This window comes from Ambystoma mexicanum, chromosome 5q, assembly GCF_040938575.1.
Source record: "Ambystoma mexicanum isolate Mex_15411 chromosome 5q, UKY_AmexF1_1, whole genome shotgun sequence".
In the NCBI taxonomy this organism is placed as follows: Eukaryota; Metazoa; Chordata; class Amphibia; order Caudata; family Ambystomatidae; genus Ambystoma; species Ambystoma mexicanum.
The window spans coordinates 913,591,143-913,607,446 of NC_090933.1; the positions used below are offsets into that span (position 1 = coordinate 913,591,143).

Genomic DNA, 16,304 nt, shown 5'->3' on the forward strand with positions numbered 1-16,304 from the left:
CTGATGTGTAACACACAGAGTTTTAAACTCTAATCGGGCCTTCACCAGCAACCAATGAAGATGTCGCAACAAGCACACTGAAGGAGTCAGTCTGCGTGCCTTTAAGGCTTGCCTGGCTACTGAACTTTGGAGTACTTGAAGCCGATGCATCTGATGTTTTGGTTGCCCCAAATAGACCCCACTGCAGTAGTCCAGTGATCCCAGGATCGCTGAAGTGACTACCTTAGTCCGGCAGTCGGCAGGGAGAAGTGGAGACTCTTTCTGAGTACTTTATGAATCCCAAAATAAGTATTACAAACTGGCGCAATCTGGGATTCACAGGAGGCGGTGAGGAGACGTGCTAGGAATCGGACATGGGCCAAGAGAATCTGGCCAGAAGCGGGAGCTCCAGAAATAGTAGCCATCTGTAGACCAAACACAAGCACTTTGTTTTCCCTCCCACCCCATTGAGTTTCAACCAATTAGAAGATATCCAACTGCCTATAGTCAATATACAATTTCTAAATGTGTGAGGGTGCTATCAATTTGTGGAGGGGCTCAGTAGTGGGGGAGTCGAGACGACACCAATTGTGTCTCGTCAGAATATGTAAAAATGAAACCCAGACTATAAATACATAAGGTTTGCCAGTGGACATAAATAAAGATTAAACAAAACTGGGGACAAAGCTGATCCTTAGGGGACCCCACAAGGAAGCGAGGAGGAAGTGGAGCGACAGGCCTGAAAAGAAACTGTGTGCCGGATGCAAGAAACAAAGCAAACCGTGCCAGTGGATCCCCTGAAATCCCCGCCTGCTCCAGACAGGCCTGGAGAATGCCATGATCCACTGTATCAAAGGTCACAGAGAGGTCAAGAAGAATAAACACTCTGACCCCTCCACGGTCCTGCAGAAGAGCCAGATCATCCAGAAGTGAGATCATGACAAAACTCTGTGCCCATCAGGGGCCGGAAACCTGATTGATACAGGTGCAAGCAATTATTAGTTTCTGAAGGATTTGAAAAGAGCGGGGTCATCACAGCCTCCAGAAGCTTCATCAATACTGGCAACAAGGAAATAAGCGGGTAATTAGGCTGGTAATGATCCACTAGAGTGGGATCAAGATGGGCTTTTTCAAAAGAGGAATAGCCAGCGCATGCAAACATAGAAATAGCCTTTGGGGTGCGGGGGGGGGTGAGAAGAGAGCTTTAAGAATGTGAAGAGCAACAGGATATAAGGGTGACACGGATTTGAGATGGTTCAGAACCCTGGAAACAGTACATGTCATCCATGGGTTCAAACTAGAAAAGCCCATCTGGAATAGATATAGCCGACCCAGTAGAGGGACTTGTGTTTAGGCCATCCGCCATAGGTATCTGGCTTTTATCAATAATGGCTTGCCGGATGTGACTAATCTTATCCGAAAAGAAGACATTAATAGCATCACACGGCACCTGGGAAGTCATGCGCGTTGTTATTCAACTTCAGGGGAAGTGAGGAAAGTTTTTTGGCAACTTTGAAAAGCCCCAGAGAGGAAAATGTTGCCTCAGTAATCCGGTCGGCAATCATTTTATGATAATGAAGTACCGCCCGCTTGTAAACTATATGAGCTTCCTAGTTAGTCCACCATTTCCGCTCCAGGCGGCAACAGCAGGTATGCAGATTAGTAGTGAACACGGGGCTCCAATGGGGCTAAATAATCTGCTACCTTTGTCAGGGCATTAAGAAAGCAAGTGCATGGTTCTTGCCCATCAACCACCATAAAGTGGTTGGTAGCTTCCACCATCTGATCGTCATAAGAAGGGGTCCACCATAAAGGGTAACAGAAAATGATCTGACCAGAGTACTGGAAAGGGGGTAAAAGTGGCAGTAAGATTCTTTTCAGAGAAAATAGGGTCAAGAGTGTTTGCATGGTGATATTTACTCTATACATGGAGCCATTGAGATCACTTCCCAGTGATCCCAACATCGCACTCCACCAACAAGTGATCCCAGCATCGCACTCCGCCAACAAGCGGATGAGACCCAAATTATACCTAAAAGTCAGTGTTACAAACATGAAGCTCAATCTTACAAAAACAGAATTTGTCACCTATCTAATCAGGATATCCTTCAAGGCTGGCTAAACGTCATGCATCTGGGTGGCTTTACACCTCACCTGGTTCCAACTGTAAAATCACCCTGGTTCACTACCAATGCACTCTTCCTTCCGACAGCATATCAGCAAATAGGCCATAACCATGTTGTTGCCAATCACTGAAGGATAACACTGTTCCTACCAATCAAGAACTCAGAACCACAGTCCTGATCCTGGTAATTACCCCCATCAATGGGTGAAATGCCCTCATCATTAGCGTCCTGTGGACGCACCTGGCCCCACCCATCATGCAGCTGCATTACTCATAACATGAAAGACATTCTACCACATTTCTCCCATCGTAGGAGCGCTGCAGTGGCTTCCCATCCCAGACATAATACTCTTTAAAACTGCCTCCATTAAGGCAACCAGTTCTCGTACATCTGCCTACCTAGCTGCAAAACTCTGTAGCTCAAGTGGGTTATACTTTTCCCAGAGCTAGGCCATTGCTAGACTCGAGATGAAACTTGCACGAAAAGTAAAGAACAGGAAACAGATTTTCTCTAGCTGCATCCCTGCCTACTGCATCACCAATGCAGTGGCAATCTCGACACGCCAACACTCCTGCAGTTCACGCAGGAACACGAGACCTTGCTCTTCAAGCAATACTATGTAGGCTCCTTTGTTCCCGATTCACATCCCACCCCAGTGGTCAGAACATACCATGCTACATACCGTAAACTCCCTCCTTACCTCATAAATTACCCCCAAAGTACCTGTACAGCACTCCACTGCTTCATGGCTAGGTTTGCACTATATAAAGCCCAAAATACAAAAAGTGGAGAGGGGCACTCACAAGCAAAACCCTGTCCACTTCAAGCCTAGACGGGCGGGTACCTGCACTTCTCCGATTCCACTTAAAAGGTATTGCTTCTAGGGCAGAATAATGCCATGCACACATTTCCAGGCAGTAGTCTGGACCCAGTGCGAATTTCTAAAATGGATCCAACGTTTGCTTTTAAGGTTAGACTCCATGGTTTGTGGTTCAATTGCCTGAATGTGCTTGTGGGGTAACAGAATTCCGTAAAGTATTTTAGAAAAAGCGATCGATTGTGCCAATGCTTCAACTGAACAAGACTGGGGCAATGGCTGTTTTCATAACTGAAAGCAACAAGCAAACTGCTGCCCACAGTGAACAATACAGAAAAAGGAACCAGGATCCGTAAAGAAACAAGACACAGTAAACAAACGCAACTCCCTAAAGTAAATAGAACTAAGAAATATTGTTTAAAAATAAATAAAAAGGTTTAATCTGTTTTTTTTTAATCGACAGATATAAAAAGGACTAAAGTAAATGAAGACAGGTATGCTAAACAAGCATTTTCGTCCTACTTGGAACACAGCAGGTGCATTCCAAGCAAGCACTATTGAAGCAGTGTACGGTCATTGGTCCGGCTACATGTCCTCACCAGAGCTTCCAACTTACACAGAACAGCAGCATGGTCATTAGGGCTTGGGATACTGTATGACAACATCCCTCAAATCCCGGAGCAAGGTTCCACTGGAACCTTCGTCAGCTGTGCTGTCGAAGTCTTCTGCTTCTCCCCCCAAACAAGGGACCCCCATTCTCGATTGAGTCTTCATACTTTTAAAGTTAATTGTTAAGACACAATTCAACAAAATGCCCCCTTCCATTGTACCATAACACAAAGTGATGTGGGAGCAACAAAAAAAAATTCCTCTGAGCTTTCAAACCCTCAGCAAAAGAAATCTTTGTGAGAAGGGCATCGGGTTCGAGACATTGCTTGACATGGGCATGCAGCTTGTGTGTGATGAGACTCATAAATGGAAGTAATGCAAAAAATGGAAACCGTTTTTTGAATGTGTAACAAGCAGACATTGAAAGTAAGCAACTGAAAAAGAAAGGAGGGTTTAGTTTATTTCGTGCTTCAATGTATTGTCTTGAAAGATGAGATTGCTAATTGGGGTTGTATGAGGCTATGAGGGCAATTGTAGCGTTTGCACAATGAGTCACTCTAATTTACTAGGGAGACTTGCCACATTCAATGTTCACTCCAAATGTCCATTCGCTGCTAGTTGTGTCTCCTCGGGAGGCTGCTTCCCCCAAATAAGCTTTAGCAGGGGAAAATCTAGCACGGCAGGAGCAAGGTAGTAAACGTTGTACAATGTCCTGTTTATATTGAGAATGTGGGTCTCCCACGGTCTATCCAGCCATTCACATGGAGTCCTGAGTTCTTTTCTGGCAGACTCAGTATAGTCAAAAAGGCTACCTGGAGCAAGCAGTCAACTTCACTGCATCTCAGTGATCTCCGGCAGCTTCACAACATTTTAAATAACACAATAGTATTCATTTTAACGACTGCACAAAGATGAAAGAAAGACAGCCGTGTCAGAATTCGAAATATATGCATGCAGAAGGCATAAAGATCACTGGAGTTTTTAATATGGCTAGGGTAGAGGTTCTGTCGTCTGCTACATAATTACAAGTAACTGCTATATATGAAAATTAAAAAGTGTCCAAAGCAAGTAAAGTGGAAAAGCACTTCACTTTGATCACCTACCATCAGAACGGCATGCATTCTCTGGTTTCTAAAAATATGATGGAGCAGAGCACCCAAATGATGTATTACAACACTACCACGTGCATGCCTGTAAACACGGTCTTGAATTTCAAGGTTATGTTGTATGATTTTAATCAGATTTTATAATGCGACAAACCACCACCTCAGAGCACCTGGTATGCTGTGCCCAGCCCAGGGTGTCTGGAGGGATATGGCAAGGAGGATGTGAAAGCGGGTGCAACGGCAACAGACCATGGAAGGAGGTGATGTAGCAGGGAATGTGTGTGATAGTTTAAGTGCAGGTGGATCAGTTTCATGAGTCTGGATTGTAGGAAGGAGGTATATTCTAAGCATATTTGGAACTGTGCATAATATGTGAGGCAGCATCAAAGATCTATAGGTAGCTAATAAAATGTAATGTTTGCTTGTGCGATGGACTCATGACGGGCTCAAGCGGGCCAATTAAACTGTGTGGACTTTCTCAACCCTGCATTATCTTTAAATGTTTCCACAGGCTTAGAAATAACGCAAGAGTGGACGGGTCAACAATATACTATGTGAAAGGGGAATGTAGTTGGCGAACAAAAGGGTAGGGTGGGTTATGGAGGATTAGCTGACCACATTTCCAGATATGTCACAACCCAGGCGCTCCTAGGTGAGAGGAGATCTTGAGGTCAGAATGGCCTTTGTCCTGCTTCGAGAGCAGAGAATGGAGAATTGTGTGGGCAAGCTAGTACACTAAAATTGGCGGGCAGCCTTTTAGGTACAAAAAAAAGTGCATTTTAAGAGTTTATTCCATGTCTTGTCAGACTTTAGTTATAGTTCACAGTGAAGCAGGGCGGTAGTTCCTCACTTGGAAATAAGTGAGGAAATATACCGAGCCTCCAATGCACGCAGAGGTGATTGGACTGAATATAAAGGCAGAGGTGGATGTGTGACAAACAGTGTCGGTAGGGGGATAAGGGACAATCATCTGTCTTTCTTTATGCACTTGCAGTCTGGTGCCCTTCTGTTATGCAAGTTACTGTGCTTTGGCAGGCTATGACATGCACATTGCTTGTGCAGTTTTATGCCAAAGAAGGCCACTTTACAGACCACAGGGGCAGGCAGGGAATCATTCAAGTAGTAAGCAAACAGTGTGAACACCAGTGTGCCCAAGGATCAGCATGGAGGGCCCCACAGCCAGCCACCTAGCCAAAAAGGGAAGGAAATTACGTGAAAGAAGTGATCGTTCTCCAAAATGGACTCACATGGCGATCTGTGCAGATTGAATACAAGGAACCAGTTAAATACACGAATTATTAAATACACATTGAGGAAAGGTTCCATAGTAAATGTGAATTTGGCAGGTTTGCAACACTATAAATAATTTGCTACATTTCCATTTTGTATTCCCCATTATGTTTCAAAGGGCAAAACATCATGGCAGTAGTCTGAGCATCTAGGCTTGCACGTTGTACCAGAATGAAAAAGGAAGCCTATAAGCAATGAGTGGTTTATTAATTCAAGCTTTACCCAGCATGGCACAACTTGAGATCTTTGAAAACTACCCAATAGGTTGTAATACTTTCAGAGTTAAACAGCCCTGTCTGTGTGATAATCACCTCTATGTAGTCGTAGTTTGAAGCATACAAGTGTCTTGTTACTATGCATAATGTGCATAACATTTCAACCATTTTTAAAAAGCCCTTTCTAAATAATTACCAGTTACAGCCTCCTGGTTGGGTCTAAGCTGGGAAAAATGCAGTTATTACTAGACATTATTTGCAATTGTTTTTACCAGCAGGGTCTTCCTGTAGAGGCCCTCAGTGTTTTCATTGGGTCGGCAGCCTGTGGCTGTGCAGATAATGTGATGCAAAGCTCATTTGCACTTGTGCATTACGTGCTACAGCCAAAGACGGAGACTACCACCCAGAATATCCATGCGTCTAATCCGAGGCCTAGGCTCCCTTTTCAGCTATGGACATCACATAAATCAGGGCTCGAAATGTGTACTCGCCAATAGCCATTGCATAGTGGTAATTGACTCTTGGCGAGTAAGAAACTGCGTGCTAGAAATGTTGACCCCGACAGATAAAATAAAATGATTTAATAGAAGCAGTTTGGGTTTTTATTGATGCACACGATAGGCATTTTTCGGGCACTGGCAATAAAATAGCAAAAGCTGGCAAATAGTGCTAGTACCAGGGAATATCATGGTTATGCCTGGAAAATGCCTATACGAGTGCCAATGCTGTTGGCTTTCCCAGTGCTTGTTTTTAACAGGAAATTAGTGAATGGAACAGATGCACAGACATAGATATGTGCTAAAAACTAAACAAAGTGTGCAAGAGTTAGTGACTGACCAACGTATGTGTCCCCTGAAAAACAAAGTCCTTGCGGTCACACAATGGCAGCCAGCGATCGCATGTATCGCAATGTAAAAGCTGCTATTGGCGATTGGTCCGTTTTGGATTTAGACCAATTGTAGACGCAAGCAATGAGAGAAATCCCACATTACGTAACAATGCAGGTAACAAATTGAGACCGTCTATATTTCACATCTGCGTGCCAATTGTTATTTTATTACAAAAAATAAATGGGCAGTGTCCTGGGTAGCGAATGCCCTTCAATGTAACCACTGGAGTGTATATAATCCAATGGACAGGCAAAATAAAATACAGAGAGCGGTTACCAGCGACAGAAGCCCCTCCTAAATACGCTGAGCTGGGAACTAACAAATTGTAGCCCGTAACTCAACAGACATTCTCCTCGGAGCCATGCACGTATCCCGCCATAAAAAAAAGCAAAAATAAACAGTAAAAGGTAAACGGCGAATAGTCACAAAAGCCGCCAACACGCTGCGCGTGTTGTGTACACAAATGAGGAGCATGAATGGCCGGCATCGAATCGCTTCCTGAGGCTTGACAAGGGCTTAGCAAAGAAAATGTCTTAAAGACAATCAAAAGCGTGCGTAGCGTCACGGTAACGTATCACTCGCGTGAAAACACAAGAGGCAGCGCCCATGCCACGACTACCCAATCCTGACTCCGAGCGCATCTTTTGTTATGGAGTTAGATTGTGATAATTTCAACATTCAACTACCTTACGGCGAAGGGTAGAGTGTAAGGAGTACCAAGTGTTACATGATGCAACGTAACTTATTGCATGGAAGCCCTTTAAACATCAAAAGCACCGAATGTTGTGGGGTACCTGGAAAATTACGTGAACGTGCAACCATCAAGCATGGTGGGGTCTATAGTATAAACAAAATGTACCGAAAATGATTTTAAAAATTTAAGATGGTCTACAGAGTATATTTATTTGAAAATGCAAACACTTCACTCAAAGAAGTAAAAAAAATAATGTTTTAAGTTAAATTACATAGTTTTTTATGCTAAAAGAATGCTTTAAATAATTTCTGACATGTGTTTTGCATTAAATAGCTTCTTCGTAATTCTGAGTGCCAAGAGCAGATTGGAGGTTATCTACTTAATACATGCCATGAATGATTATTTTAGATTTACTGAGCCCAGGCCTAAACGTCGAGGAGCAGTGAAGTGCTTTACAACAATGGGTAACTAGTAACACAGGCAAGGGGGCACGCGTCACAGCAGGGTAGCAATACCTTACAATTAAGTCAGGAGAAGTAATTAGAGGTGAGGTGGGGTCAGATGGTGGGTGCTACTGGGCAATTCTATGGTACAAGAAGAATGTGTGTCTTGAAGAGCACTCTTCTGAAATAAAAGAGGGTGGGTGCAAGTCTAATGATTATGGTTAAGAGATCGACAGCATGGGGGCATAGATAGAGAACTCCCATTTCCATTTCTTGCATATTAGACCACAAAGAGGAGTATTAAATCTGGGCTTGAATTAAGCAGGATGTTAATGTAGGTATTTGTACTGCGCACCGTCACCACCGGATAGGTCCCCAAGCGCTCTGGAGGATCTGAAAAGGAGAGTGTGAAGAAAGGGGGGTTTGAGGGGTTAGTAGGAATAGTTAAGTGAGAGTTGCAATGTCTTGTTGGCAACTTCAGTTCGCTGAGCTTAAGTGCGGTTTTCAGGTCAGTGCAAATTCCCAAGTGCTGTTGTGTCGGGTTAGCTGTTGCAATGTGGTGAAGTGCATGTGGATTGCTGTGCAGAGAGGTGGTTGTTTCGTTTCTGTATGAGAAGTGTATGCAGAAAGTTGAGGTTTGAGAACTGTGTTAGGTGTTATTTTTACCTCTTTGTCTTTGCGTTTCTGTGCTAAAAATCTATGATTATCCGTTCTGTTTGGTTTTTGTAGATTGTCCTCCTAGTTGGCCGGCCTGTTGAGGAGTGGCAGTTTTCAACTGTGCTACTCTAGTGGTATGTGTACCTGGCTTATACCGGTGTGTTCCCCCACCCTCGGCATGGCGATGTTTAGGTTAGGGGATTCTGGTCCCTCCCTGCCCATCCTGTGTGGGCCCTTTACCTACCTAGATTTCCTTTGTGGATTAGGGTGTGTGGACATGGGTGGTTGGGCTGCCCCTCCCCAGCCTTCTGGTTAGGGAAGATTAGGTTAGGGGTCATGGTTTCCTCCCTGGGAATCTTGTTTCCCATAGTGTGTATGCTTCCTAGTCGTTTCCTCTTGTTTCTGGAGCAAAGAGACAAGGTTTGATTAGTTTTCTGAATTCCAAATGATCCCTTGGGCTGCTTATGTTTTTTGGTAGGGGATTCCAGGTTACTGCTGCCAGTTGAGAGAAAGATCATCCTCCAAATTATCTTTTATTATATGTTTTGGTTCTAAGTGAAAGTCGTTGCTTGATCCGACTGGTCTTGTCGGATGGTAGACGGTCATATTTAGGAACTCTGCTCCTTGGCAGTGGATTTCTCAGAGTTATGCACATCGTTTTGAAATGTATTCACTGTTTTATTGGTAGCCAGTGTAGCAGTTTCAGCACTGCAGTAATGTGTTCTCTTCGTGGTAGTTTTGAGCAGGAGTCTGGCTGCAGCGTTTTGGATGCGCTGACAGATTTCCTTTTTAGTAGTCGTTCTGGCATTCCTAGGTATAGGCTGTTGGCATAGTCTACTCTGGACATTATGAGTGCGATGATGCCGAGTGTTTTGTGGGTGAAAGAGAGGAATGGTATGATCCTTTTTACTGTGTGTAGGAGGAAGAAGCATTTCTTGATATAGCATTTATTTGTGGCTCAAGTGTTAGTTTTTTGTCCATCAAGACTCCCATGTTCTTTACTATCGTTGATTGAGTCATTGCTGTTCCCAGTTCTGTCGGCCATGGGATGTAGCGATTGTTTTCCCCGCTTTTGGATATAATCATTATTTCTGTTTTGTCCGGGTTGAGTTTGAGGCTGTTAGTGTTAATCCAGCTGTATAGTTCTTGTAGGCAATCTTTTTTAGACGATCTGTGTGTCATCAGCGTAGGTGTAGCATGGGAGGCCGTATTTTTTAATGAGCTTGATTAGTAGCATCAGGTATATCTTGAAGACCAATGGGGAAAAGGAGGATCCTTGGTGTACTCCACAGGTGGATTCCCTTGTGGTGGATTTGAACGGTTTGATCCATATGGTTTCTGTTCTGTTTGTTAGGAAGGATTTCATCTATAGTAGGGCTAGATCTGTGAATCCTAGATCTTCCAATCTCTCGATGAAGATTTCATGGCTGACCGTGTCAAATTCTGCGGAGAGATCGAGAAGTATTAGAGCTGTGCTTTTGTCTGCATCTGTGTTAGCCTTTAGATCGTCCCAGATTGAGAGCAGCGCTGTTTCCGTTCCTTTCATCAGTCTGAAGCCAACTTGTGCTTGGTCCAGCAGTTGGCGTTCTATGAATTCTTGTGTTATTCTATAGACGTATGTTTCAAGTATTTTCGCTGGTTAGGGGATGTTGGAGATGGGTCTGTAGTTGGAGAGATCCTCCACCTTTCCTGTTGTGCAGGGCCATCACGAGAGGGGTGCAGGGGGGGCAAACTGCCCCAGGCCTCTCTCTTGGGAGGGGCCTTGCGGCACCCCCCTGCACCAGAGTGAAAAGCAGCACAGTCCACCCGTGTTCTTTATTGACACGGGGGACGTTGCTGCCGGCCTCTCAGTAGGGTCCTGTCCCCTGCAAAATGCTTTTTTTGTTTGAACTGATAAATGATGTGAGAGACGGCGGGGCTCAGAAGTGAGCTCCGCCGCCTCTCATTATTATGCTGGCAGCTCAGGCACACTGAATGGCAGGGAAGAAGGCCTCTCCTGTCATGTTCACGATGCAGAGACCAGCAACATGAACATGCTGACTCACAGGAGAGGCCTCCTCTCCTGTCAGGCATTGTGTCTAGGTGCTGGAGAGGAGGGAGGGCCATCAGGTCCTCCTCCCGTGTGGCTGCGCCGGCTTGTATGAAGAAGGGTGCATGGAGCTAAGGTGTTTTGTTTTAAAATTAAATGTGTGTGGGTATATTTATATATGTATGTGTGTGTATATTTAAAATTACTGTTTGGTGTCAATGGTGTGTTTATTTGTATGCAGGCGTGCATGCAAGGAGTTGTGTGACTGGTGGGTGAATGCGTAGGAGAAAGTGTATGTGCCAGCCCCCACACCTAAATGTACTATACCGGGTGACACTACATTTAAGGGGGGCTGCTGGGTTGCTCTATGGAGGTAAGTGTTTTGTTTTAAAATTAAATGTGTGTGTGTGTGCATTTCAATTATCTGTGTATGTATGTGCTCATATATGTCAGTGACAATGATGCGTTTGTTTTTATGTATGCGTGCATGCAAGGAGTTGTGTGACTGGTGGATGAAAGTGTTGTATGTGCCAGTCCCCACCCCTAAATTAAGGCGAGGGGGGTATTGGGTTGCTTTACCCAGGATGCATGGAACCATGCATCAAGGATAAAGCAAATATAAGGCTATAGCTTGGGACAGTGTCAGGGGCTTTCAGACTTTTCAGTTGAAAGGGTCCTCGGGGGACCATAGCAAATGCCCCCATGTTGCCAGTCATCAGTCTTGTAACACAGCAATATATTCCTCTTTATAAATTGCTTTCGTTCTGGGGTTTAAAATGAGCGCTTTGAAATGCTCGCCTTAGAGCTGTGTTTGCTGGAGCCCTTTCAGCTTGCCTTTTAACACTGGTTCCTCCACATCAGCCAACTTCTGACAAAGGCGATTTAAAACATTTCAGTGGGCATTTAGTGTTTCAGCTCCCTGCTCGCTGGCTGTCTTGTGATAATCAGTGTCTATTAACTCCTGGCTGTATTTCTTTGTCTCCGTTATAATGTATGCACCCAATGGGTGCCTCAGTCTGTTTTCCGTTCTAAGCAATTGGGGGCCCCCAACCGTTATGTTGAAATGGGCCCCAACTCATCTTCAGCCAGGCCTAGGTAAAGAAAAGATAAGTGTTATCGGGTGGCTAGTCTGGCTTACATTGAATATTGCCCAGTCTAGCCAGTAATAAGACTTATGGGGCACAGCCAGTCTGGATATACTTTTCGTGGCATGGTATTTTTTACCGGCTGTGAGTCCTTATAGTCAATACTGGCATATATTGGTGCAGCCTGCATGGACATGTAAGTATGGGAACAACTAACATGAAACAAAATTCATACTGGCATATTTTGTGGGCAAAGGCGGCATGCAATGCAATTGAAAATGCTCCTGTGCAAGTTTCATGACTTACATGTATTGTGTTTTTTCCATGTGCTACCATACAAAACCAATTGCTAACTCTATGGCTTTTTAATCTAATTTTTCAAGAAAGTGCAGTCAAATGCACCATTTTCATTGGTTTCAAAACAATTTTGGGGCGAGAAACCCTCTCAAGCAACCCTTGTTTGGTTTAGGCTCCCTCACTGTGCTCTGTCAATCCCACATGATTGGTGCAAACATTTAGGGCTCTCCAGTTCAAAAATGTATCAGCCACCTGGGACGAATCTACCTGGCACTATGTATGATGTGTGTATTAATGCGCACAAAGGGGCAGGGCGCTCCCTATAGCTGGCGTCACACATCACCCGGTGTCACGCCATCCTGTATATATTTATGCATATGGCAGAATTGTTATTCTGGAGTGAACTTGTCTTCAGTACAGAAACATCACTTTGCTGTAGTTGATTTGCTGTTATAATAATCAACCACGTTTGGGTTCCTCCACACAAACTCAAGGGGAGATTTCCAGCGTCTCCCGTTTATGGCGTCAGCGCCGCTGGTCCAGTGCAAAAAATTATAAGGGGGCCTCACCAAACCTGTTGCCCACGGGCCTCACCACACCATGTGACAGCCCTGCTGCTGTGTCCTTGACGAGCAGCTTTATGTATGCCAAATTGAATGAATGATTGCGGTACTTTCCCTGTTGAAAGTGATGGTTGAAAAAGTTTCTGTACTATTCCATGGGTGTTCCTTGTGAAAGGATTGACTTGTGCATGTCTGGGGGGTGGGGGGGGAGGCATGGATCCATGGGGAAGCCTGCTTTCTGCTATTGGTTACCAGCTTGACAAAGGTCTCTGCTGGTATTTGGGGGAAGCTTCAGAGCTTGTTCCAGCGATCCTCTGGTGGCTGGGTGGGTTGCATGTTGTGGTTGCTTGGTCTGCTTTATATGATCTGTAGGATGGTGCCGATTTTGTTTTTGAAGTGGTCTGCCAGGTCATTGCATAGTTTCAGTGAAGGTATCAGTGTTTTTTTGCAGCCAGGAGGGTGTCTCATTTCGTTTATGATTTTATACAATTCTTTTTGGGTGTTAGCAGCTTGGGTCATTCTGTTGTAGTATTTCTTTTTGGCCTTATGGGTTTCTTTTTTGTATGAGTGGATTTGTCGTTGGGTTTTAATTTCTTCGCCTGATCGGTTTTTTCCTCCATTCTCGTTCAAGCTTCCGTTTTTTCATTTCATGGTGCTGAAAAGCAGGGTAAACAATTTTGCTGTCGCCATTTTGTGCGATGGAGTGAAATGTTTTTGTTTGGAGATCTTGTCTATTGTTCTGACGATCTATTTATGAAGATCTTTTTTTTTTGTCAAGGTCAGCTTCGTCCAGGGTAACTGTGCCATTCACAAAAAAACAAAGTGTCCCAGTCTTCTTTTTATAAGTACTGTTGAGCAACACTTTAAGATTATAAAAAAAGCACTTGGTGACTTATACAATGACATTGCATCTAAAGCCAGGCGGCCTTAGCAATTGTTCGCCTTTAGGACCTAAAAAGAGAGACCACACCCAGGCAGGATAGGTTGGTAGGAGAATGGGAAATACAGTGTACCTGTGTGATGGCCATGCTGGTCAGCCAAAATGTGTCAGCTGAAAGGAGACTGTTTAATATAGTCAGATTATGGCCTGCTGTAATATAATAGTGCTAGGTAACAGAGATGGTTAACTTCAGGTGTAACCACTGCATGCTGTAAATACTCAGTTCCTAAACATAACCTTCGAAACGTTCCATTCTTCAGGGTCTAGAAGAACCAACTTGTGGTTATTGATCAGTCTTAATTTGTTTGTATCACTTTGCTAGAAAATGGCTGGTGCAAATTAAGCTTCAAAAAGGATTCCTGTAATGTAGATGGGTACTGCGTAAGTAAGTACTTTGATGAGTAACAGCAGGAGTAATGAAAATTACTGATAAGTAATCAGGGCATTAATTTTGCAGTTCAGTACTGTTCAACAATTGATGCAGTAGGTGACCTCATACAAACACCTCCCTCAACCACATGACTGTCCTATCTGAAAGTTCAAATAAGGCTTTTTAAACATTGCAATAAGAAACCCAAGAAAGGCAGTAGGTAGAATTGTGGGGTTTTCTACCATGTTTTGCGAAAATTGGACAAACACGCTTAGGTAGTAGCAATAAGTCACATTGAGATTCTACAGACATGGACTCCCCTGTGCGGTCCATGTTCCGACAGTTTCCACAACCCCCGGTACATGCTGGAAAAATTTTATATACCACACTCAAAGATGGCAAATCATCACCACACTTTCTGACGTCACTAATAAAATCCAAGAAATGTGCAACAAGCAGCTGACAGGCATTCACTTACCACCGAGTCAACATAATAGTTCAGAACAAGGCGAAACATGTGTTGCGAGAAAGGCTAAAACTGGAACAACGGGAGAGCATGGTTCACTAAAAGGTCTACTGCACAGAGAGAAAACGATCTGCTGTCACTAGACTAAGACTTTCAGTAAATGAAGTCCTGAGTGGCTGACAATCTCGGTGATGCTTATTGGAGCAAATCATTCAGAAATAGGTATAAGTCAACAGTATCCAACTCCAGGCCTCAACGGTAACATTCACACTCGTTTTTCATGATAACCACTAACTAATTGACAATTCATGCCATTGAAAAATACAACTACACTTGTTAAGACGGTGATAGTAAACAACAAAACACTAATTGCATGGGCGATACAAATACGTTCTGAAAAACACTACATTTTAGATAATGAGCTGTGCTATCGTCATTTATACAATAGATGAGTAACGATGGGCTTTGCAGCAAAACATGCAATGCTTGGCTATACATATTGAAATAATTTAGAAATGTCCAATAACCATCTAAAATTGTGCAATTATGAATTCTTTACAGAGCATGCACTCGGGCATTTGGGATTATTTAAAACAGGGGACACAACAAAAGTGGCCGAGGACATTGGGCTGCACTCTTTAGCGGCCAACCATACAGAAATATACAAGCTGTGCTTTAACGGCAGCTCATGTATTATGGCACCCTCGGGCTTGGGGGGACCACTGCATCGAACTGCCAGGCCCACATATATCCATCCACACAAAGTGTGCACACATCAAGAACTACCTCAGCTAGAGCCGGTGATCGAATAAAGGTTCAGCATAGCTACTTTCCTCTGCGACCCCTTTCTCTTACCTCTTTGGCGCCGGATACTCCATGCTGCTGCTTCCCAAACTGCCTGTCACTTCTGCAGGACCCACAGATCAGGTGCAACTCTAAACAACTTTCATGCTGCTACTAGCCCTGTCTGACACCTCTGCTGCTCACTCTAACTTGCCGCGAGGTTCCACCCGCCCCTTCTACTTGCTTGAGCCCCGATTGGACGCTGTGAGTCAACTTCACTCTGCGATTGGCGAATAAGTAATCAAGGCGGACCGTTCCAGCTACAGATGTAAAGGGACTGGGGAAGGACGGCTCGCTTCTCTGCGGCTTTGAGAATAGCAGGAAGGGAAACAGGAGCGTTGCATTGTGGGAAAGGCTGCGTGTCCGTTTTCACTTTCAACTGTCGAGTCGGTGTGTTTCTGCAGGAAGGCTGGTGTCTCTGCTTGGGTTTTTGAAGGATTGTATGATAGGCCCCCTACCATTCGGTCAATGCGACTAACACCTTCCTCACTGTCTGTGCACACAGTACACTGCGGGCTTATGTTTGCTTTGCCTTACTGAATTTCCTCCGGTTTGACAGTCCCTATTTCATACACCACACACAATTAATAAGCAGCGCTCAGATGCCTGATGGGTAGCGCTATAAAGGCGAATTATTATTATTATACATTCCAACACTCCCGATTTAGACGGAAGACACCCGATGTTGCTTTTTTTTTTTTACATTCTCCGTCCTAAAATAATTGCAACCCAATGGGAAAAATGAATGTTCCCATTGGGTTGCACAGCTCCCAGGTGAGAACATCTCTACCTGCTGTTGCAAAATGTTGGTATGTATGCTATTTTGTGACCAAGACAGTAGGTTTCTTGTTTGTGCTTCGCAAAAAATGTATTTGCTGTTTGTGA

The 16,304-nt window shown here is 44.1% G+C and overlaps 1 protein-coding gene across 1 annotated transcript in view; it reads right to left on the reverse strand.

Moving 5' to 3' along the window:
• STK3 (serine/threonine kinase 3) overlaps positions 1-15,625 on the reverse strand; it is a 1,834,661-nt gene extending 1,819,036 nt beyond the window's left edge. Inside the window, exon 1 of the mRNA XM_069621418.1 lies at positions 15,432-15,625. Within this exon, the coding sequence (XP_069477519.1) occupies positions 15,432-15,454 (23 nt within the window). The 5' untranslated portion in view covers positions 15,455-15,625. The remainder of the gene's footprint in view (positions 1-15,431) is intronic.
• Positions 15,626-16,304: the final 679 nt, after the last annotated feature.